Genomic DNA, 24,156 nt, shown 5'->3' with positions numbered 1-24,156 from the left:
GTCAAAAGTATTTTCCTTTTCTTTCTTACTAAAACAAACATGCATGCCCTTAATATTTTTTTCACTTCTTGTGGTTAGCTTAGAGAATAACATCATATATTTTATTAAGTAACAAATTAATTAAGAGAATCCTTCTTATTGAAACTGCCCACAAATCTGGATGGCATTATTTAGGGCTAGAGAGTGATTCAATACTTGTTATTTATATGCTTCAAAAGACTTTCCCTCCTTCACTGTAGAGAAATCGTTGGTTGAACTGTAAACCGTTATTTTTTCATATGCCGTTTAGATTTTCTCACAGTACTTACAGAGAAAATAATTGAGTAGCAGACTTCAGTGTAATACTTTTTCTTAGTTGAGTGATACACCTACTGAGATTTGGAAGTTTCTCTACTAAGATACTAACTGTTTCTCAAAGTAAATATTCAGTTAGACGTTTTATGTAGTTTCTCTATCTTTTGTTTTTTGTGACTCTTTTAATAAGATTTTCCGCTATAGTTCTTACAAGGAGTAAAACTCATTGTATTACCCGAGTTACTCTATTTCTGTATCATTTTCTTTTTCTTATTAATAAACGCCTCCTCTACGAGGCTTGCTTTTATTAAAAAAAGAAAAAAAAAAAAAGAAACCCTTGTGCTTTTCAGCTCGTATGACATGCGTAGTTATAAGATGGTTTTGAAAAATTTACTAAAATTGTCAAAATTTGGGGGCCGTTTACATATTTTACCCGAGTTAGACACAAATTAAAAAAAAAAAAAAAACCACCCACTAAAAAAGAAAGAGGAAGAAGAAGAATATTAAAAGGATGGGCTGAATTTGGGTTCCTTATTCGTACGTAACGCGACTAACCCACTCGTTTTGGGCCGAAACCATGATTCGGTGGGTTAAGAAGTAGGAGCAACGTCTCATCACATTCACAGCACAGGTCCAATGAATTTAAAAGGCAGGTTTTACTTCTTGTTAGTGCTATTAATTTCTAAGTTGACGTGCACAGCATTCGTTCGATGTAATGCTGCAAAGAGTTTTAGCTAGCCAATAATGGCGTATAAACTATTGTCCAACTTGTTACATGGTGCTAATTGTTGTAAAACCAAGAGAAATGGAGCCCTGCATTCGAACGGGATGTTATTCCACACCTCTAGAGATTCCCATGAAGAGATTTTGAGTTATGAATGGTATGCGAAGCTGTATCAAAAGATTACAAGACTGACCCATTTGTTAAAAAATGTTGATTTAGTTGATGGGAGGATGGTCAATGTAACAGACGATTCGGTTATCATTAATGAACGTATGGAACAAAGAATGCGTATTTTCAAATCTTTTGTGAGGGCCTTTATTGGGTGTCCTTCAGTTCAGCATACTATACAGAAGAATGTGGCGGCGTCATCGGGGGATGCAAATTGTGCCCGATTGGTTTGTTTCAGTAAACCATGTGAAAGAGAGCCCATGATTGTGAATTCACTCACCATAGTGAGCAACTTCCTCAAAGTTTCTGCCCAACAAAGGAAATCAGTGCGTGTCTCAATATGCCCTCAGGTTACACAGCACCGAATATGGGTAGGTGCTATTGATGAGATATTAAATGGGTTGAATTTAGAAATTGGTTTGTTGAACGATCAATGCCCGACCAAAGGGACTAAGATGGGTCAGCAGATTGTTTCCAGCTGTCTAAAGTTTTTAGCCAAGACAGAGACTTCCTATGATCGTGACTCCACTTCTTGGATGAGGCTTGCCCCTGCAAAAGTTGTTGATTCTCATATTTCTTCTAAATGGGAAGAGGTTCTTGAGATGTTCAATGATCTGATTAAGTGTTTGGAAAATGAAAGAGGGCTGCTTTATTACGTGTCAAAGCTTGAAGTCATGAAAGAAGGGTTGGCTCAGATCAAGGATGTGTTGGCTGATAAACATATTGGATACAAGGAAGTTCGGCTTCAGGAAAGCTTAGTGCAGAAGAAACTTTCGAAGACATTGGGTCATTCGTCAAAGTGCCTGTTCACTCTTTTGTTGTATTACCTGAACGGACAAGTTAGAGACATTGAAGTGGATGTGTGCGGTGGGATATATGCAAATGGCAGTGACAACAAATTTACCTTGTGCATGGGAAGAATTCTAACATCAGACGAGGATAAGATGGTTTGGTCTGGGGTTAAGCAGTTGGACAGGGCTCTTGGATTGTTCAAATTCTTGTGGGAAACAGCAGGAATGAAAGGGGTTCTGGATTTACAAGGCCACTTATGGTCTGTAGGGGCTACAGAGAGGTCCCTTACATATAGAGGAAACGCTTTTTTCTTACATGGGGTCAGTCTTTGATCAAAATCTATGTTATAATTTAATCAATACGATGAAGTTATGCTCTTTTTTTTTTCTTTAATTTTTCCTCTCAAATTATTCTACTGATGAAATTAGATGTGCCATGGTCAATGGTAAAATTTAGCAACGAAATAAAAAAGACAGGCGAAACACTTGCAATTGAGTTCATACAGAGAGAGAGAGAGAAAGATCAAAGGCAAGAATATTAAAACTATTTCATCATCTACTTTTTGCTAAAAAATTGGCCTCTTTCTGGCTCCGCCCATGCGCAAATTGGTCTCTGAACAAATTGGTTTCCTGTTATAACAAGGATTCTTCTTTCCTTGTCTGTCTATACTATATAAATTGTAATTTCAGCCTTTGGCAAATTGCGATCAAATTAATTCTCTTCAGTCAGAGAGCCCTACGGTATCCTCCCTCCTAACAGTCTCTCTCATGGCCAAGAAAAATCCCCGAGGAGCCCCCATCCGAAAAACGGCGGAGCAAATCCTCCGCGAAAGCCAGGAGCACTTTGGCGAACAGAAAAGCGTGGACCCCACTGCACTCTACGATTACCGCCTCCACAAACGCAATGATTTCGAAGACTCAATCCGCCGAGTGCCAGGGGACACCGCCGTCTGGATAAATTACGCCAAATGGGAAGGGTCCCAGAATGAATTCGACCGCGCAAGGAGCATGTGGGAACTCGCTCTCGAGGAGGATTGCAGGAACCACACCCTTTGGTGCAAGTATGCCGAATTTGAGATGATCAACAAGTTCATAAACCATGCTCGGAACGTCTGGGACCGCGCGGTGGCTGTGTTACCCCATGTAGACCAGCTCTGGTATAAATACATTCGCATGGAAGAGATAGCAGGGAACGTGGCCGCAGCCAGACTGATTTTCGATAGGTGGATGCATTGGACTCCTGATCAACAAGCATGGCTATCTTACATCAAGTTCGAGCTTCGATATGAACAAGTTGAACTTGCTAGACAGGTATTTGAACGTTTGGTTCAGTGCCACCCAAACGTTGTCTCCTCTTGGATTAAGTACGCTAAGTTTGAGATGAGAAGGGGAGAAATTGATCGGGCAAGAAATGTGTATGAACGTGCCCTCGAGAAAAAATTGGCTGATGGTGATGGTGATGATGATGAAGGTGCTGAGCAGTTGTTTGTTGCGTTTGCTGAGTTCGAGGAGAGATACAAAGAGTCAGAGTCTGAGGCACTTAGGAAGGAATTTGGAGACTGGGTACTGATTGAGGATGCGATTGTGGGAAAGGGAAAGGCTCCGAAGGACAAGGTAATATGCGTTGGCAAATCATAATCTATTAGTTAAAAGTTGCCCATCCCATTTTAATACAATAGGCAACATGCTATGCAGTAATAGATACAGTTTTTATTGCCAGCCTGATTGTCCTAGAACGGAACCAAGCAACTTGATGCACTTCCCTGCTTTTTTTCCTTTCTTGTCAGTTTCTACTTGAGTTCATTTAATTTCAGGCATACATTCATTTTGAGAAATCACAAGGTGAACGTGAAAGGAGAAGAGCACTTTATGAGAGATTAGTAGAACGAACAAAGCACTTGAAAGTGTGGATTAGTTATGCGAAATTTGAGGCTTCTGCCTTGAGCAAGGATGGTGGAAATCCAGACTTGTCAGAAGCGGATCTCTGTGAACGAAAGAAGCAATCCATTCGGGGTGCAAGACGTAGGTCATTCTGATTCCAGACCCGATCTTATCCTTGTTATTATTTTAATTTAGTCATCGTAAAATCTATCACCAGTTTGCAATATGTCTCATATCTTCTCTATCTTCATCAGGGGTTTTTGAGAAAGGAATTAACTATTACAAAACATCGGCGCCTGAAATGATGGAAGAAAGGGTTATGTTGTTAGAAGAGTGGTTGAACATGGAGCGTAGTTTTGGTGAGCTTGGCGATGTTAACTTAGTCCAGGCTATGCTGCCAAAGAAACTTAAAAAAAGGAGGCAAATTGCAAGTGACAATGGGCTTTCAGCTGGGTACGTACCAGTTAATTGTTGATATACTTTTCTCTTGCTGGGATATTCCTATTTTTTTGTCCGTATGATTTTGCCAAGTTATTGAATCCTTTTGCAACCAGTAGCATTCTTTTTATCTGCATACTTCGCTTTTAGCAGTTTTTCTTAATCCTACTATTGCATTGTATTACACTTAAGTGCAATACAATACAATGTGCTAAACACGTCCTTAGTCTAGATTAGTTGTTTGTCAAATAATCACACAAAACTAGTTAAATCTTGTTGATTGTAATGTTAGATTTTAAGTCTCGTTGCACACTCAGTTACAATTATCAAAATTTTGACTTGACAGGTACGGGGAGTACATCGACTACCTATTCCCTGAAGAGTCCCAAAAAACTAACTTCAAGATACTAGAAGCAGCGTCTAAATGGATAAAGAAGAAGATTGTTTCCAACGACCAGTAGAACAATTTATGTTCTTTTATATGAAATACAATGAGTTTTATTTTGTTTAAATTTCTGTCCACTGACCATTTACGCATGCTTTTTTTTCCCCCAGATCAAGACAGAAATGTGTGTTTTACCTTGCCTAAATTATCAATAGAAGCTTTAGTAGGGATGGCAAAAATCCCAACGGGGACGGGTACCCTTGGGGATTTTCTCCATTCGGGGAGGGTATGAGGATAATTTCATACCCAATTTCTTATTCGGGGAGGGGATGGGGAAATTTTTTTACCAAATTTCTTATTCGGGGAGGGGACGGGATGAGGTGGAATCCCCATCCCCTACCCATTTCCCCATTTTAATTTTTTAAAATTACTAGTAAATAAATAATAAAATTTAAATTATAAAATTATAAATATTGGTAAAAATAAAAAATATCAAAATATTTATATTATTAAACTTTTAGGCCTAATTAACTAATTAAAGTCCTAAATTTTTATTTAGGACATTAAAAAGACCGAGTAGATTCTATTAGCCAAACATTTTTTTATAATTTTAATATTCTTTAAATATTTTAAACTTAAATCTATTTTTTATTTATTTTTAGATGTTATAATTGCCCACAGCGAATCACAATTTTAATATCTAATCTAATCTAATCTAATATTTGCTTTTGATTTGCTCCGATTTAACTATTGTATTGTAAAGGGAATAGTCCACATTTATAAAGTACCCACGCCACCATTGAAAAAGTTAATTTTGAATCTAAATTCGATTTTATTTGTAACAATTTTGTATTAAACTATTAATTTGTTCATGATAATTTGTAAAAGAAGTGTGTATTCCTTGTATGTTGCGTTACTTACTAATTTAATGTATGTGACTTTTGTAATAGATATTAATGTAAGATATATTTCAAACTTTACTTTTATTTGAATTTTTTATTTTAATATATGATTAACTCAAAATTGAAAAAAAATGTATTAGTTATTCGGGGATCGGGGACCCTCGGGGATCCCCTGTTATTATTCGGGGAGGGGATGATGATTCTCTCAAGTAATTCTGACGGGGACGGGGAGGGGACGGGGACATACGCAAAATATCGGAGATGGGTACGGGGAGATCGGTCCCCTCCCCTCCCCTCCCCATTGCCATCCCTAAGCTTTAGAATGTGAAATTTTGACTATTGAGCATAAGTTTTACATGAACTCGAAAAAGAAGAAAGCAGCCTGAGTTATGAAGATTATTTGGAGCAATGGACAATGCCTTTTCATATTTATATCTAGACAGAAAAATTTCAAGGAGGAAATACTAAAAAAGAACAGGCAGGGAAGGAATGGTAGTTGTGGAGCTTTTCAGATGTTGAGGCACCAACTTGCTTCGACTACTCGGCAAATTTTCAAATGCATCGACTGATTGAGCCGCTCATTAATACTGGCAAATTTAGATAAGAAATATGTCACAACTTGTTTAATCGAACTTCTAGACGAATATTCTTCGGAAGAACTTCTAGGAGCCAAGAAGAGACTGTCTTGATCCTTGATTTGCTGAATGAATTTGCTTCTTAATAAACCCAGTCGTTAAATTAATCTTTGGGATCTGCTGGCTTGTTCCAACAAGAATTCTTCGTAATGCTAGTGAAATTGCATTCTCAAGCAAATAAGTCAAGAGCTCAACCTCATGCTGGCTACCATAGAATCCATTGATCTCGTGTTCTGCGAGATGCTTATATGGATATTCGAGAAGCAGCCTTTCTATATCTCTCAGATGGTTAATGAAGCTTGCCGAGAGCAACCGCAAAGAAGAAAATGAAATCAAGTTTAAGCATTGTAGTTTCCTACAGGATAACAGGAGGTTCAAAAACTATAAGTGCTTTTGGACACATATTATAATGCAAGCCGATAACAGTTAAATTGGTAAGTCAAAAACCCTCAATTCGGCAGGCTATGTTGAGTATGGTTCAAAATCTGGTTTTGGGTTAATTGAATTAAAGTGATGAAGACTAATGGGATATTTATGTAAATAACGAAACTAAGCTCAGGGGTGCTGTGTGCAAGGTTCTTAGATTTCTGCTTCATAGGCGGAAAGTTTGAGTATAGGAGTTTGACTTCTGTTGAGGCTTAGGTTCCAAGATCGGTACCGAGTGTCGTTAAGCATATGTGTAGTCTATGTGGAGGTAGCTTGTAAAACCATCCAGAATCCTTGGTTGTTTTCTCGTAATAAAGGAGAGCGTGAAGCTCATTTCAGGAGTGTTCATTTTTCTGGGCTTCGTTTGTGGGTTCCATTTTTATCTGTTTGCTCTAGTTTCTTGATTGTTTGCGGTTGTATTAAATATGTGACGAAATGGAAAATTTATTGAGTTTTCTGGTAGAAGAAACTAGTTTTCTGAATAATAATAAGCTTCATTGAAAAGTCTGAGTGAATAAAAATAGAGCTTTGAGCTCTTTTTATTTTTTATTTTTTGGTCTTAACCACGAGGTATTCTGGGAAATGCCCCAATTGTGGGAGGCACCTTTAAGCCCGTACCACACAACCCAGACTAGAAGTCCCCGCTCAAACCGGGAGGCACAAGTTCTCCCAATAAAAGCGACTTCCCTGCGACTCGAACTAGGGAGCAAACCCAATCAAGCCACTTAAGAGGACTCCATTGCCAGTGGAGCCAACACTTTGTTGGTGCTTTGAGCTTTTTTTATAATAAGCTTAAATAACGCGAATTTACCAAAATAGGCAAATGCGTAATCTAATATGATAATTAAATTCTTCTAAACAAAATAAGAAAAGGAAAACAAACGGCACTCAAATTCAAGTTCGAAAAAAAAATAAAAATCCTAGAATAATCAGGAAAAATAGGAAGGAATCTTAAAACTAAAAACAACTAGGAAAGAAACGAAATTTCAAATCTGATCACGGGGCAGAACGGCTTAGGTGGTTCTTGGTTTTGTTCGTCTCGCCATAAGTTTCAAAACGATATATTATACGCCGAAAACGGACACCTATAGCCCAAGTTATAGCATCCGGAAGGTCCACCACTCACTACATACAACACCCTACATCAATATGGGTCCTTCATTGTTCACATAAATATCGCCCTTGGGTGTATCTTGATCCAATTACATTGAATAGCTTTTACAGGCTAATTTTTGCATGTTATCAACTTCCAGCTAGGCCGAAATTGATTGATATTCAAGGCAAATATTGTTCAATTTCAATGGATTAATCTCTACTACAGATTAACAACATTTTAGTGATGTACATCATAAGTAACCAATAGGAAGGCAACATAGAAATGCAAGAACTCGCTATCAGAACCAGCTGCTTAACATTTGCAAATTAACGCAGGTCAATTATGTGGAAGCTCAAGTGCCTGAAATTCAAAGGAAATGTACTTGTTAGTATTATGAAAAAAAGGCAAAAACACAGAAATCTGTATGTAGAGGAAATAAAGGATAGATTAACTTTTAATTTATCGAACATCTGCTTTTACTCACTTTTATCGAAAACATGGAGTGTACATTCATAGTTTCCAACTAAGGTAGATCGCTTGCCAATTGTGTAAGAGCGTAGGTCACTGGTCACCCCATGACTTTGATTCAGTTGTGTGAAATTGAGATAAACTTCTGACAGCTTATGGACACATTTGAAGGAGAAGCTTATTGGAGGACAGGTATGTTGGGAAAACAGATGTCAAAGGACTTCTTAGTTCCTAAACAGATCCTCCTATCACTATAAATAAACGTTGGTTTACTAAGAATACACAAAAATAATATTTTGAATTGTTATTTCATGGCCAAAGGTGACCTAAAATCATTAGTTCATTATCTAATGAATTTTTTTCGTTCCAATACTTCATCCGAGAGTTGTTAATACTTATCAAATCTATTTCTATTTGATGGAATGCTTTTGTATCAAATGACAGAGATAACTTTTGTTTGGACGCAGATGAAATGGTTATTGTTATTTGCTCTTTCGTCCCAGGTCAACGGATCTACTCAATTGAAAATCCCTTATATGAATAAAACTCATTCTAATTGACCAAAATTCTTTTTTTACTAACCAAAGATATCCATGGGGTAGCTCACCCTATTTTGATATCAATAATCATATAATTTCAAGTCTTGAGAGATATCAATACTTTCAGCTCCCTTCATAACTGCCCCACTGATCCAGTGATGAATATGAGAAGATAATAAGTGAAACTGGATACCCGTGCAACGTTGATGCATTATCTTATCGACTCGTGCAACCTCCCAGCAGCATTTCTACGTACCTTTTTTTATTCAAACTGACAATTGTTTCTGCTGTTATAAGCTTTGGTCCCAAAGTACATTTATAAAATCCAACCTGAGGTCGGAGTGACAAGTCCAAATGTATCTCCATCTTTTGGATGTAATGCTAGTCCTTACAGCATCTCTCGGCGGTACCGTTAAGCCTTCAACTGTTTTCGACCCATATTTTTCTCCAATACAATCACAAGTAGTCAATGCCCTGAAAAGTAAGAAACAAATGTCAGTTAATATCCCATAGAAAATTATTTTAACACACAATTTGACCTATGCACATAGCAATCTTTAAATCACAGTATCTTATCCCAAAAAAAAAAAAAAAAATCCCAGTATCTTACATCTGAAACTCCTTATAAAACATAAAATATGATAGCAATGTCGTGACTCCTCATGCGTATTTCTCACTGTACTCTCTAAATCAGGCATGCACTAAGTTCAACAAAAAGTAACAGTTCCCGCCTTCAGCTTGACAAGACTCACGTTACAATCACAAGGGCTCCTCGTCATCAACGAAGATTGCCGCACTGTGAAGTAAATGAATTTGAGACAAACATGGCATGATGCACAGCTCTAGCAAGAGGCTTCCCGTTAGGCAGATTAATTATTGCCAACAAATCAACAAGTATCTAACCACAACCAAAGCCTCAACGGCTAGCTAATCTGCTCTAGCCATGGCTAAGGCTTTTACGTAGAAATTAGTTTATTCCATTTATATCCTCATCACTTGTAGACATCAAATAGTGTTGCAAAATATTTTAATGAATAAAGAAAAACAACTTAAGTTTTCCAGTTCTTGCATCTCATTTTCATTTCAGCTAACTGCATGTAATTTTTTTATATGGAAGAATAACATTTGGGTCACTCAATATTTAACTTGTTAAAAAATAAGGATATTGTTTATCCATTTGAATCAAATAGGACCCTGAGTCAGTGAGTCTTTCTCTTTGGTCGTCAAACTTTTTTGCCGGTTAAAATTATTTCTGGTATATATAATAAGTTATTTGGAAAAACAATTCAATATTCTTTGATCTATATATCCAATCATTTTAGATAATTTTTTTTTTTGTTTAGGCCAAGAAACTTTTTTTTTCCTGATTTTTTTCTTTTTTAATTCTTCAAAGTTTAAGATGCTATCGGAAATCCTGAAATAGTTATTACTTATGTATGTAAAAAGCTGAGCAAATGAAACTGAAACTAATGACTAGGATGAAGGGCTTGTACCGTGAAGTGTAACTGAGGAAGCATAAAATTAAAGACCGTCCTTTAATGTTGGCTAATGTCTCATGCTTTCCTTTCTCATCAATCACACAGCATCGTCGATTGCGGGCAATCATTGAGCAATCACCCTTGTTGTGCGGCCATCTATAACTCAATCAAATGCAGCTTGAACCACGAGTTTGCGTTATCTAGAAGTAATGATTCTGGAGCCTTCAGTACTATTTCTCTTGCTTGCAACCCTTTTCTTCAATGCTTCTGTCCGCAATATAATTGGACCCCTCTCTCACCCGCCATTGTGTCTAGCGCTAGCTATCAGTAAATCTCTCATATGAAATTAATCATATTGAATTGCTTTAAGAAGTGCTAGTTAGCAGAGCAATAAATGAATATGGTTTCAATTCTTTAACCAGCCGTTTTAAGCTGTGCCCAATGAACTTGTGAGCATTCGCCAATTCCGCTGCAGCCAAAATTTCAGCCTCCGTTGCACTTCCTTCCTTACGGTAGAAAGCAATGTTGACAGCTCGCATTGTACTGTCATTAGATAGACAGCACAGGCTCCAGGCTCACTAGGCCCATGCATTTAAGTCTCAGCAGTGATATAATTGTTGATATATTTTCCACTTGCACTATCTTCTCTAACAAGAGCTACTGTCTGATAGAAAGAATTCATTTGGTTAATTTCTGGACTACTACTAACATGCTGAAACTCAATATCTCCCTTTTTGTTCCACACTCTCTATTTTTAATTTCCTATCAAGAATTTCAAACTCCGAACAGAAGTAACAGCACCTTTTTGATTTCCTATCAAGAATTGCAAGCAAGAACACGTGATTGAGATTTGAGAAAGCTAGCCCAGGTAGCTGCCACTCTGAAGCAAAGAAAACCGGGACAAAATATTCCACTATTTGAAAAGAAACAATTATTTCATCTCATCAAGAAACTGACATACTGATTTAAGAACTTACGCGATAAACCTCTTGAGGACTCAACAAATCAGAGCTCCAGCGTAGACAAAATACAACAAGAGGAAGAACGATATTCGTCGTACATTTTCTGAATATTTCCCACAGCGTCATTTCCAACTTGACATTTCTGAATTATCAACTAGCTTTCTTTTTTTTCCTTTTTTTGGCTGGGCTTTATCAATTTCATCATGAAAAGTGGTCCAGTTCAGAGCGGAAGAAATTTTAGAATATCTCCCGCTATTACGTCAATCATATAATAAAATAAATAATGTTATAATTTATGTGTATGTAATTCCTCTTGAGAAGGGGTCCATCCAACTTACATAATTATTTCTCCCAATTTATCGACTTTTCCGTTCCGGTTAATAAATTATTCATGTTTATAAGGGAACCCTAACAAAGAAAGAAAAGAAAAGAAGAATCCTCCCATGGGGTCCAAGAGAGATGCGGATCGGACGCTGGGCTACCCGACTCGCAAGGACACGGAGGTGAAACTCCCGCGTCAAACACGAGTCAAAAACAAAACCCCGGCCCCAATCCAAAGCACCGCCGAGCATCTCATCCGCGAGGCTCGCGACCGCCAGGTGGCTGAATTCCGTCCTCCCAAACAGAAACTCACTGACTCCACCGAACTCAGGGATTACCGCCTCCGCAAACGCGAGGAATACGAAGAATTGATCCGCCGAATGCGATGAGTCTGTGAATGAATTCAACAGCGCAAGGAGAGTGTGGGAACGCGCCCTCGAAGTGGATTACAGGAACCACACTCTTTGGTGCAAGTATGCTGAATTTGAGATGAAGAACAAGTTCATAGACCATGCTTGGAATGTCTGGGACCGAGCGGTTACTTTGTCGCCCCGTGTGGACCAGCTCTGGAATAACTACATTCGCATGGAAGAGAATTTGGGCAATGTGGCTGGAGCCAGACAGATTTTCGAAAGGTGGATGCATTGGATGCCCGATCACGAAGGATGGCTATCTTACATCAAGTTCGAGCTTCGCTATAATGAAGTCCAACGCGCTAGACACATACAATCTCTCAGCTTGGATTAACTTCGCTGACTTTGAGATGAAAATGGGAGAAGTTGATCGCGCACGCAATGTGTATGAACGCGCAGTGGAGATATTTTTGGCAGATGATCATGATGAGGCTGAGCAGTTGTTTGTTGCTTTTGCTGAGTTTGAGGAGATGGGGTGTAATTGTAAAGAGACTGATCGGGCTAGATGTATCTATAAGTTTGCTTTGGATCGTATACCAAAAGGAAGGGCAGAAGACTTGTATAGAAAGTTTTTGGCATTTGGGAAGCAATATGGAGACAGGGAAGGGATTGAGGATGCAATTGCGGGAAAGATGCGGCTTCAATATGAGGATAGAGTGAGGAAGAATCCGATGAATTATGATACTTGGTTTGATTACATTAGATTAGAAGAGAGAGTAGGGAATCAGGAAAGAGTTAGGGAGGTTTATGAGCGTGCCATTGCCAATGTGCCACCGGCTGAGGAGAAACGATACTGGCAGAGATATATTTACTTGTGGTAAGTTTTTTAGTTGTTGAAATTCTGAGGTTTATCTGAGTGTAATTTTTTATTACAAATTTGCTTTCCTTTTGTGTTATATTAGGATTAATTATGCGTTGTACGAGGAGGTGGATGCTGGAGATCTGGAGCGAACGAGGGATGTTTATCGGTAAGCTTGCACTTTTCTCGATTGCAAATCTTGATTACATATAATATATTTTTGGTTTGTGCTTGTTACTAGTATTTTCTCATGTAGTTACAGTTACCAAACCAATTAAAGAACATGAGTATTGTTTATTCTATTATTGAATTTTGTTTTTATTTGTGGACAATATATTACTGTGTGTACTACGAACTGTTGGTTTATCTTGGCTCTCATGACTTCCTCAGATCAGCCAGATTGCTTCAGCAGCCATCTGCATTACCCATGAATGCCATCATCTTGTCTCCCATGCATAGTTTCTGTGCTAACAAATATTTGCCTATACTAATTTAACATTATGAAGTACCCTTTTTATTTTTTATTTTTCTTTCTCACCACGGATGGAAGAAAGAAGGGTTTTGACATTCACTTGCTATTTTTCCAGCGAGTGTCTGAAGCTGATTCCTCACAAGAAATTCTCATTTGCTAAAATATGGCTCTTAGCTGCTCAGTTTGAAATACGGCAGTTAAATCTCAGTGGTGCTCGACAAATTTTAGGCAATGCAATCGGAAAGGCTCCAAAGGATAAGGTAGTTTTCTGATTGATGCTATAAGTTGTGATTAATTTGATGAATTCGATTTGATTAATCCTCACTGATCTTCTGCTGGCTGCAAAAAGATATTTAAAAAGTACATTGAGATGGAGCTGCGTCTTGGTAATATTGATCGATGCCGAAAGCTTTACGAGAAGTATTTGGAATGGTCACCAGAGAACTGCTATGCATGGAGCAAATACACTGAATTGGAGAAATCTTTGGATGAAACTGAACGAGCTAGAGCTATTTTTGAGCTTGCAATTGCACAGCCAGTCTTGGACTTGCCTGAGTTTTTGTGGAAGGTAGCTTGAGTACACAATGTTTCTTTACTATATTTATATTATATGCATATGGGTTTTATTTTGAACTGTGTCCCCAGGTATGATCACCCTGTACTCCTACAAATCTTGATTTAGTTAATTCCATAACCATTCTTGTTAAAGGTGCTCATCTCTGTTTGACCGCAAATAGTTTATTAGTCATTTTATTTTTTTTGTCATATATCATGTTGAAATAAAGATTCAAAATTATGATTTATTTGTAATCTAGGCTATTTTAAGAATAAGTTAAATTATAATGGGAAGATTCATTAGGATTCTTTCCCAAATTTTGTTTCCTATTATTTAGGAAAGATAGATGTAGTTTCCTATTTTCTCTCCTATTTTGCTGTATATATCCCTTGTACATACCGTTCTGAAAAGTAAGAAAAAGAGGAACAAATTCACGATTTTCTTCATGGTATCAGAGCTAGGCTCTAAACCCTAGTTCTCCTATCAGCCGTCATTTCCTTCTTTTCTTCTACCACCTCTTTTCAACAGTATCCACCTTCCTTCCTCTCCCATCAGTTGTATTCTTTGTGACAAAATACGGGATGGCTTCTTCATCAACATCCGTTACAACATCATAGTCTAAAGGAAACGTAGAGACTGCAACTCATGGTGGAATTGATTCTTCACCGATCTTAATTACCAGTCATAAATTGAACGGCCACAATTATCTCCAGTGGTCACAATCTGTCATGATGTTCATCTGTGGCCAGGGTAAGGATGATTATCTCACGGGTGAGGAGGCCATGCCAGAGGTGTCAGATCCTAGTTTCAAAAGGTGGAAGCCAGAGAACAACATGATCATGTCATGGCTTATCAATTCCATGAACAATGATATTAGTGAGAATTTTCTTTTGTTTGGGACTACAAAGGACATATGGGATGCTGCAAAGGAAACCTATTCTAGCTCTGAGAACACATCAGAGTTATTCCAGATTGAAACCATCCTCCATGACTTTCGCCAAGCAGAACAATCTGTCACTCAGTACTTTAATACTCTGACTAGGCATTGGCAGCACCTTGATCTATTTGAAACATACCCTTAGAAGTGCACCGACGATACAACCTTGTACAAGAAAATTGTGGAACATAAGAGAACATTTAAATTTCTCCTTGGACTCAATAAAGATCTTGATCAGGTTAGGAGCCGTGTACTCGAGACAAAGCCTCTACCGCGCCCTCGTGAAGCCTTTTCTGAAGTTAGGTGTGAAGAAAGCAGGAAAAAAAGTGATGATGGTGTCATCAGAACCAACACTGGACGCCTCTGCACTTGCTACCCATGCATCCAACTCTGTAGGCCTTAGTGAAAATCGTACAAAGAAAGAAAGACCATGGTGCAATCATTATCGTAAGGCAGGCCACTATAAAGAGACCTGCTAGAAAATTTATGGCAAACCTGTTGATTGGAAACCCCATTCCAATGGCGACCGTGAATCTCGTGCTCAAGCAGCATCCACCACGGACAATCAGGCCCTACCCGAGCCAAATCCATTCAGCAAGGAGCAAATGAAGATTCTTCAAAAGCTTTTCGATCAAGCCACTTTGAACTCCAATGCAGGGACAAGTCTAGTGGCTCAGAAAGAGACTCATTCAGCATTTGCAGCCACTAATGGAGCCAGCAAACCCTGGATAGTTGACATCGGTGCTTCTGATCACATGACCAGAGATACCTCAATGTTGCAGGATTATAAAGCTAGCATCAACAGCACTTCAGTCCGGATCGCAAATGGCTCTCACACAAAAATAACAGGGACATGTTCCATCAGACTTACGAATGAGTTACACATTAATGCTGTGCTTTATGTGCCTAATTTGGCTTGCAATTTACTTTCAATCAGTAAATTCACTCGTGATCAGAATTGTGTAACTAAATTCTATCCAAATATGTGTGTTTTTCAGGACTTGGATTCAGGGAAGACGATTGGCAGTGCTGAGCTATGTTCTGGACTCTATCTACTCAAAAGTGATCAATCCTCCTTCATACAAGATTCGAGAGCAAATTGTGCCAAGTCCAATAGTCTGTCAACTAGTTATCCTCATTCTATTGTTAGTCCAAATGTCAATAACGATAGTGAAATTGTTTTGTTACACTATCAATTAGGTCATCTTAGTTTCATGTACCTCGCAAAAATTTTTCCCAATCTATTCATTTATAAAAACCCTTTATCCTTTCATTGTGAAATTTGTTAGTTTGCAAAACATACTCGAAATGTTTATTCAAGTGTTAAGTATAAGTCTTCTCGTCCATTTGCTTTAATTCACAGTGATGTGTGGGGTCCCTCAAGAAATATCTCTCGGGCTCGTTGGTTTTTGTCATTTGTGGATGATCATACTCGTCTCACTTGAGTGTTTCTCATGAAAAATAAATCCGAAGCTAGTCAAATCTTCCAAAACTTTAACGCCATGATTCAAACCCAATTCAATACCAAAATCCAAGTCCTTAAAACCGACAATGCCAAAGAATATTTCAAAGACTCCCTCAGCTCATATATTCTCCATCAAGGCATTCTTCACATCAGTTCTTGTGTTGACACCCCGTAACAAAATGGGGTTGCTGACCGCAAAAACAGACACCTTCTTGAAGTGGCTCGCTACCTTTTGTTCTTATCTCATGTTTCTAATTTTTTCTAGGGTGAAGTTGTTCTCATTGCAGCCTACTTAATCAACCGAATGCCTTCTAGAGTCTTGGGGTTTCATTGCCCAAGAAAAGTTCTTCTCAATTCCTTTCCACACACTAGGATTGTTTCAACAAATTTACCACAGAAAATATTCAGTTGCACAGCATATGTCCATGTTCACTCTCAACACAGTGAAATACAAGTATGCAACCCAAGAGGGGGGGGTGAATTGGGATTCTAAAAAATTATTTGATTCTAAAACAAATTATCATGCAAATCTAAAATGAATTTAATGGAATAACAATTAAATCAATTACAATATAAAAAGATAAGGGAAGAGAGATTCAAACACGAAAATTTTTACGTGGTTCGGCCAACCTCGCCTACGTCCACGCCTCCAAGCTTTCCGGGCTTGAGGATTTCACTAAGCAAGTCTCCAAGGCTTCAAATGCTTATACTTGATTTCCAATGTGTCAATGAACCTTTACAACAAAAGATTATCCCCAATCACTTTACCCAAGTGTATCCCAACACTTATAATCACTCAAAGTAAAAGATTAAAAATCATTTTTCTCTCACACAATATTTAAGATTACAAATTAATGCCCAATGTGTGAATAGATGAAACAAGAATGTGTTTTAAAGCTCTATGAAGATTGTATTCTCGAATATAAGCTCAATCGTCGTGTTGTGATAAACTCTTGTTTGAATTTGAATGAGTTTATTTATAGATGGAGCTGAAAACTAGCCGTTATTGACTTTCTGTAAACTGTCGGATCGCCGTTAACTAGATGTCAGATCGTCGTTTGACTGGTCAATATGACCGTTGGACTGAATTTTCAAATTGTCGAATCACCGTTATCTAGATGTCGAATCGTCATTAGTTTCCAGAGACTAATCTTCAATTTTGTTCGATGTCGGATCACCGTTCTCTAGATGTCGGATCGCCATTAGTGTCTAGAGACTAATCTTCAATTCTGTTCGATGTCGGCGAGTCGTTATCAAGATGTCAGATCGTCGTTAGTGTCCAGAGACTAATCATCAATTCTGTTCGATGTCGGCGAGCTGTTATCAAGATGTCGGATGGCTGTTTTCTACAGTAACTGCTACAGTGTATTTTTTGTAAAATTACCGTTTGACCCCAAAACTTTATAAATTTATAATGTGGACTAAAACTTTATAAAACTTGTCAATTAGGTCCATTTTCAGGATTTTAAGCAATACTTGTTATCATCAAAAATCTCAAAGCTTTTTCAATTTGAAACCATTAACATGAGAATAACCAAAAACATTTTCATAGAATATAACGCCTTTATAAAATGAGAATGATGATTTAAAAATATATGAAAACTATTTTGAGTTTTTAAAAGATTAATAAATCTTAATCAAGTTTGTTATCATCAAAATCAATAAAGAAATATTTATGTTAACACACAGGACCAAACTTGATCCCCGATCTCTCAAGTGTATATTTTTAGGCTATTCTCCACATAAAAAATGATACAAATGTTATTCTCCTCACACCAGAAAAATATACATTTCCAGAGATGTAACATTTGTTGAAAACCTGCCTTTCTATTCCAAAACTGCTGTTCAGGGAGAGGGTACGAGCGAACATCAGCCTTGGGAATCTTCTTAGCAATCTTGGCTGGAAACCCCTCATGAAAACCCTCATAACTCAACCACCACACATGATCAATCTATCCAACAGCCATAATAAGCAATCTTCTCAATATCTTCACAGTCTTTTGAGTCATCTGAGTCCTCCCAACCACAATCAGCCGAGTCACCTCGCCATCCATCAGCTCATCAACTACAGCCTTTAATCTCACCTTTTCCGCAGCTTGCTGTTGATTATCTCAATGTTTATAGGAGGAGAAGAACCGGAGAGCAGATAAAGCACAGAACTCAGCCACTTGTCCAAGAAACTGAACCAAATCCAAGCTCTTGTGAAGACAACACATGTATGGATAATCTTGCCTCGGTTGATTTCATGGTTCCAAGCGTTGATGATTCTAATAAATCAATTGCAGAAAGAAAGGGGGTTCGAAGTTGCACCACTCATCCAATTGCCAAATATGTCTCATATGATGGTTTGTCCTCATCATACCGATCATTTGTTTCTTCTTTAGATAATATACATGTTCCCAATAATATACAAGAGGCTTTCGGTCATCCTAGGTGGAAGAGAGTTGTTCATGAAGAAATAAATGCTCTTGAGAAAAATGATACATGGGTTATAATATATCTTCCTGCAGGGAAACGACCAGTTGGATGTGAGTGGATTTTTACTGTTAAATACAAGGCAGATGTAAGTGTTGAGAGGCTCAAAGCTCGTCTTGTAGCTAAAGGGTTCACACAGTCATATGGGATTGACTATCTTGAAACTTTTGCTCCGGTTGCGAAGCTCAACACCATCAGAATCTTGCTCTCCTTAGCAGTAAATCTAGATTGGTACTTATACCAACTAGATATAAAAAAATGTGTTTCTCAATGGCGATCTTAAAGAAGAAGTGTTTATGGAAGTTTCCCAGGGTCTTGATCTAAATCTTACTGGAAATAAAGTGTGCAACCTCAAGAAATCTTTGTATGGGCTTAAGCAATCCCCTCGAGCATGGTTTGATAGATTTGCAAAGGCAGTTGTGAGACTTGGTTACACTCAGTGTCAGGCAGATCACACTCTATTCCTCCGAACATCACAAGCAGAGAAGATCTTTGTCCTAATCGTATATGTTGGTGACATCATTCTCTCAGGAAATGATGAGGAAAAACTGCAGAAGTTGAAGAAACAGCTAGCTTAGGAGTTCGAAGTTAAAGATCTAGGGAATCTCAAATATTTTCTTGGGATTGAGGTGGCAAGATCTAGAAAGGGAATTGTTGTCTCCCAAAGGAAATACACCCTGGACCTACTCAAGGAGACTGGTATGATTGGGTGCAAACCAGTTGATACTCCTATGGATTCCTACAAGAAACTAGGCTTAGTTGATAATAATGTTCCAATCAATAGGGGGAGATATCAAAGGCTGGTTGGTTGTTTAATCTATCTCTCACATACCCGTCCGGACATAGGCTTTGCTGTTAGTGCTATGAGCCAATTCATGCACAATCTTACAGAGGAACACATGGATGCAGTCTTTAGAATTCTGAAGTATCTAAAGATGACACCTGGAAAAGGATTGTTTTTCAAGAAATCAGAAGATAGGAATATTGAGATCTACTCCGATGCAGATTGGGCTGGAGACGTCACAAATAAAAGATCAACATCTGCTTACTGTTCCTATGTCTGGGGAAATCTAGTAACCTGGAGGAGTAAGAAACAATCAGTTGTGGCTAGGAGTAGTGCAGAAGCAGAGTTCAGAGCTTTAGCAAATAGAATCTGTGAAGGAATTTGGATAAAACGTGTACTCAAGGAACTCAGTGTGTGCATCCCGTCATCCATTCTAATGAGGTGTGACAATCAAGCAGCAATCAGTATCGCTAAAAACCCAGTGCATCATGATCGAACCAAACATGTCGAGATTGATAGGCACTTCATCTCAGAGAAGGTCACTAGTGGAAGTGTGGAACTAAAGTACATTCCAACTAGACAACAAATTGCAGACATCCTTACTAAAGCACTGCCAAGACCTAACTTTGAAGACTTAAGTAACAAGCTGGGCTTGTATGATATACACACACCAGCTTGAGGGGGAGTGTTGAAAATAAAGATTCAAAGTTAGGATTTATTTGTAATCTAGGCTATTTTAGGAATAAGTTAAATTATAATGGGAAGATTCATTAGGATTCTTTCCCAGATTTTGTTTCATATTATTTAGGAAATGATAGATGTATTATCCTATTTTCTCTCCCATTTTGCTGTATATATCCCTTGTACATACCGTTCTGGAAAGTAAGAAAAAGAGGAACAAATTCACGGTTTTCTTCATATCATAACTCTTTTCTAGTGATGGTCTATTAAAAAAGTTGATGTTTCAAGCTCTCTTTTTTATTTCATATTCCTGTTTTGTTTTGACTTCTGTATGTTGTACAAATGTAAGTTGCTGTGAACATCGATTGATTTGTATGCTCGTATTTCGTTTTATACTCTACCCTTTGTTTAGCATTCTTTTGTTTTTGCTCCTCAGAAGATGCTTAGTTTTGTGTGGAAACTGTTTAGACTTGCATGCCTAAGAGAATAATCTGCGAAAAGATGCAGTAATATTTACATTTTTTATTTTTTATTTTTTGGTTGTTGGCCAACTTAATTATTCTGGAGCTGAACCTAGCAACTCGATGCCCTTCCCTGCCTTTTCATTTTTTGTCATTTTATATTGAACATAGGAACTATATGACATATGTATGTTCATTTAACTTCAGGCATACATTGATTTTGAGATATCACAAGGTGAATATGCAAGAACAAGAGCACTTTATGAGAGACTCTTAGATCGAACAAATCATTTGAATGTGTGGATTAGTTATGGGAAATTTGAGGCTTCTGCCATGAGTGAGGATGGTGGAAATCCAAACACATCAGAGGATCTCTGTGAGCAAAAGAAGCAATCCATTCAGCGGACGAGAAGTAATTCATTCTGACTCCAGACCATGATTTATCCTTACTATCACTCTTTTATGTTCAATTTGATCATTCTGAGATCTATCACCAGTTTGATTTGTAGTCTCATATTTTTCAATTTCTTCATCAAGGGTTTTTGAGGAAGCTATTAACTACTACAGAGCGTCAGTGCCCGAACTGAAGGAAGAAAGGGCTATGTTGTTAGAAGAGTGGTTGAACATGGAGAGTAATTTTGGTGAGCTTGGCGATGTTAGCTTGGTCCAGACTAAGCTGCCCAAGAAACTTAAAAAGAGGAGGCAAATTGCAAGTTACGATGGGCTGTCAGCTGGGTATGTCCCAGTCAATCTAATGTTGATTGATAATTCTCATTCTAAGACATTCTAACTTACTGAATCCTTTGCAACTAGTGGCAATCTATTTATCTGTGTAAATGCACTTTTAGCTGTTTTTGATTCATAATACGGGGGCTGTGGGCAATTGGTGCACCTATATGCCATGAGTCCCACTGAATTACTTTTAACCCCACAGAGTTAGTCAACTAATTATGTAAAACTAGTAGTTAACTTTTGTTAATTGACATGTTAGATTATAAGCTCTATTGCCTTTCGGTTACTGATACCAAAACTTTGACCTGGCAGGTACGAGGAGTACATTGACTACCTACTCCCTGAAGAGTCCAAGACAACTAACCTCGAGATACTTGAAGCTGCTTACAACTGGAAAAAGCAAAAGATTGTATCCCACGAGGAATAGAACAATTTATGTATCTAAATACAGTGGGTTTTGTTAGTCTGAGTATGTGTTTAGTAACAGGAAACATGTATAACAATTTAACTGCTTTAATTGATGCTATTTAAATGTGCCTGGGAAAACAGACTAGCCTTCCAATGACATTTTGCAAATGAAATGTTAAACTAAAAGATGTTTCAGAGAGCAAACCATTTTCTTGGTGATGTACATGGAAAGTAATTGAGAGAGAAAAAGACAGGAATCTAGAGGAGAGGTCAAATTCTTTTCCAACCCACGTTACCTTATATTCTCTCGAAAAGTAAAGAGAAATAGAATAAAAATTGACCAACTGAAAAGGAAAATATTTTAATGAGATATTTGTTATGAGTCTCGGTGCATATTTTGTCATCAAAATTTATTAAATTTTATATATTATTTAATTGCATTTTGATTAGAGTTTTTGTTAATTAAATAAATTATTTTACTTTTATTAATAAAAATTTAAACTTTTGAGAGTAGAGGTTGTGGAGCTTTTAAATTGTCTAAAGCACTTTAATTTATTTTATAACTAGAAAATAAAACCGCGCTTCACGCGGCTTTGAAAAAAGAATTTAGTATTATCATTTTTTCTTACTTTACACTTGATGAAACTGATAAAAAATATGAATTGATTTTTTTTTAAGATGAGGCAGCCTTATAAAAAATAAAAAAAAACTATTAGCCAGCAATACAAATAAAGAAGTAACGTAAGATAAAGAATAAAATGAGAGAATATATTATAGAGTGATTTTATTCTTTCCAATTGTGTGTGTACAAAATAAAAAGATGAGCTCTCCTTTTATAGTTACATAATCACTCCATGAAATTAATGAAAAATTATGGATCATAATTTCTTATGAGATAGTAGGAGTTATAGGGAAGCTAAAGGTTGTTAATGGGAGATAGTGGGGAGACTAAGAGATATATGTTATGAACATCTACATTTATTTTAATAAATTCACAACACTCCCCCCTTGATGTTCATTACAAAGAATATGCCTCATTAAAATCTTCACATAATTGTTATTGTGTAATAACAATCAAATTAATTATGAGAAGATGAAAAGCCAAATTTAAAAGAAAATTTATCTATTTATTAGATAATAGAGAATATACAAAGATGAGAAATGGTGATGCCACATCACCTCCTCAAGTCCCAACTTTATATATATATATATATATATATATATATATATATATATATATATATATATATAGATATATAGATATTATATCATTCATTTCATAATATAACTTTAAAAAATTTATTTAAAAATGATTTTATAATACATACATACATACATACATTTGTTAAAGATTTAATAATAAAAAATTCTAGTTAACTAAATTTTATTTTTAAAAATGTATGAAATAGGGGCTTGTGTTGTGACCATATCAATACTATTACTAAGATTCGCTACAAAGCTTTATCGAGGTGAGGGGCTGCGGCTAAGTTACAATGTATGTACCTTACAGCCACCCTTGCACAGTAAAATGAAAAGTGGGCCCAACTGGGGCCCACAACCATTTTGTGGGGGTCCTGTAAGGTACAGATACTGTACCGTAGCATTCTCCTTATTGAGGCCCAAATTTGAAAGCCCATTTCCCATCAATAGCAGCAGCCTGCCACATCCCAGAGTCTTAAGAGACAGAGCGATATAAATTATCTTTCTCATGGAATAATTTCTGTTGCAAGTTTTTCAATTACGCCATTGTAAATGCATACAATCTTAATGTTTAAATCACTTGGAAGGAGATAAACAGATTGACAAAAAATACATGCAACAATTTGGATGGATGGATTAGAAGTAACAAAACAAAATTTGTAGCCTTATTGAAATCCCCGCTGCCGTACATCCCTTGAAATCATGCCACCGCACGTGACATCTTGGGATGGTCAACACATGTCATTTACACGTTTAGATAATTTTTATCAGAATTTGCATTGAAAGCCAGAATTGCCACGTGCAGATTTGTAAAAACCGATGCTTTAGGCTCACCTCACCGACCACCCCATGGACTGGCAATGGCATTAGAAAGAAAAATAGCATAAACATGTTTCATACTAAGAGAGAGATAACCTGCCGTCAATGGTGGATCGGTGTTCTCACTTCTCAAGTCTCAACAATATTAATGATACCAATTTTGAGCTTCCATGGGGACTGTTATGTAGAATATGAATAGATATACCATCTTAATATTTATATTTATAAGAGTAAATTTTTAAATTAATGTTAGTAGATTTTTTTTACTATTCTATAAAGAAATGAAAGAAAAGTAGAGACATAAAAAGAAGAGAGTCGTGGCAAGGGCGAAACTATGTGGGTGCTCGGGATGACCCAAGCAACCCCCACAATTTGAAAAAATATATTTTTTTTTACATATTTCAAAATTTTAAAATTATAAATAATTAAAAAAGAAAACACATGGG

The 24,156-nt window shown here is 37.1% G+C and overlaps 2 protein-coding genes and 1 pseudogene across 2 annotated transcripts; all 3 read left to right on the top strand.

The window, feature by feature from the left end:
- Nucleotides 1–926: 926 nt before the first annotated feature.
- Nucleotides 927–2,324, top strand: LOC18054798. The gene has a single exon (XM_006450416.2). The coding sequence runs from the start codon at nt 1,039–1,041 to the stop codon at nt 2,308–2,310; it is 1,272 nt and encodes a 423-aa protein (XP_006450479.1). The 5' UTR covers nt 927–1,038; the 3' UTR covers nt 2,311–2,324.
- A 192-nt stretch (nt 2,325–2,516) lies between these two features.
- LOC18054797 (crooked neck-like protein 1) lies at nt 2,517–4,807 on the top strand. Its single transcript, XM_006450415.2, has 4 exons — nt 2,517–3,591; nt 3,792–3,999; nt 4,113–4,311; nt 4,643–4,807. The coding sequence occupies exons 1-4, from the start codon at nt 2,746–2,748 to the stop codon at nt 4,755–4,757; spliced, it is 1,368 nt and encodes a 455-aa protein (XP_006450478.1). The 5' UTR covers nt 2,517–2,745; the 3' UTR covers nt 4,758–4,807.
- Nucleotides 4,808–11,630: 6,823 nt separating this feature from the next.
- LOC18054796 lies at nt 11,631–21,710 on the top strand (annotated as a pseudogene).
- Nucleotides 21,711–24,156: the final 2,446 nt, after the last annotated feature.

This window comes from Citrus clementina, unplaced genomic scaffold (assembly GCF_000493195.1).
Source record: "Citrus clementina cultivar Clemenules unplaced genomic scaffold, Citrus_clementina_v1.0 scaffold_1, whole genome shotgun sequence".
In the NCBI taxonomy this organism is placed as follows: Eukaryota; Viridiplantae; Streptophyta; class Magnoliopsida; order Sapindales; family Rutaceae; genus Citrus; species Citrus x clementina.
This window is presented reverse-complemented; position numbering and strand designations above follow the sequence as displayed.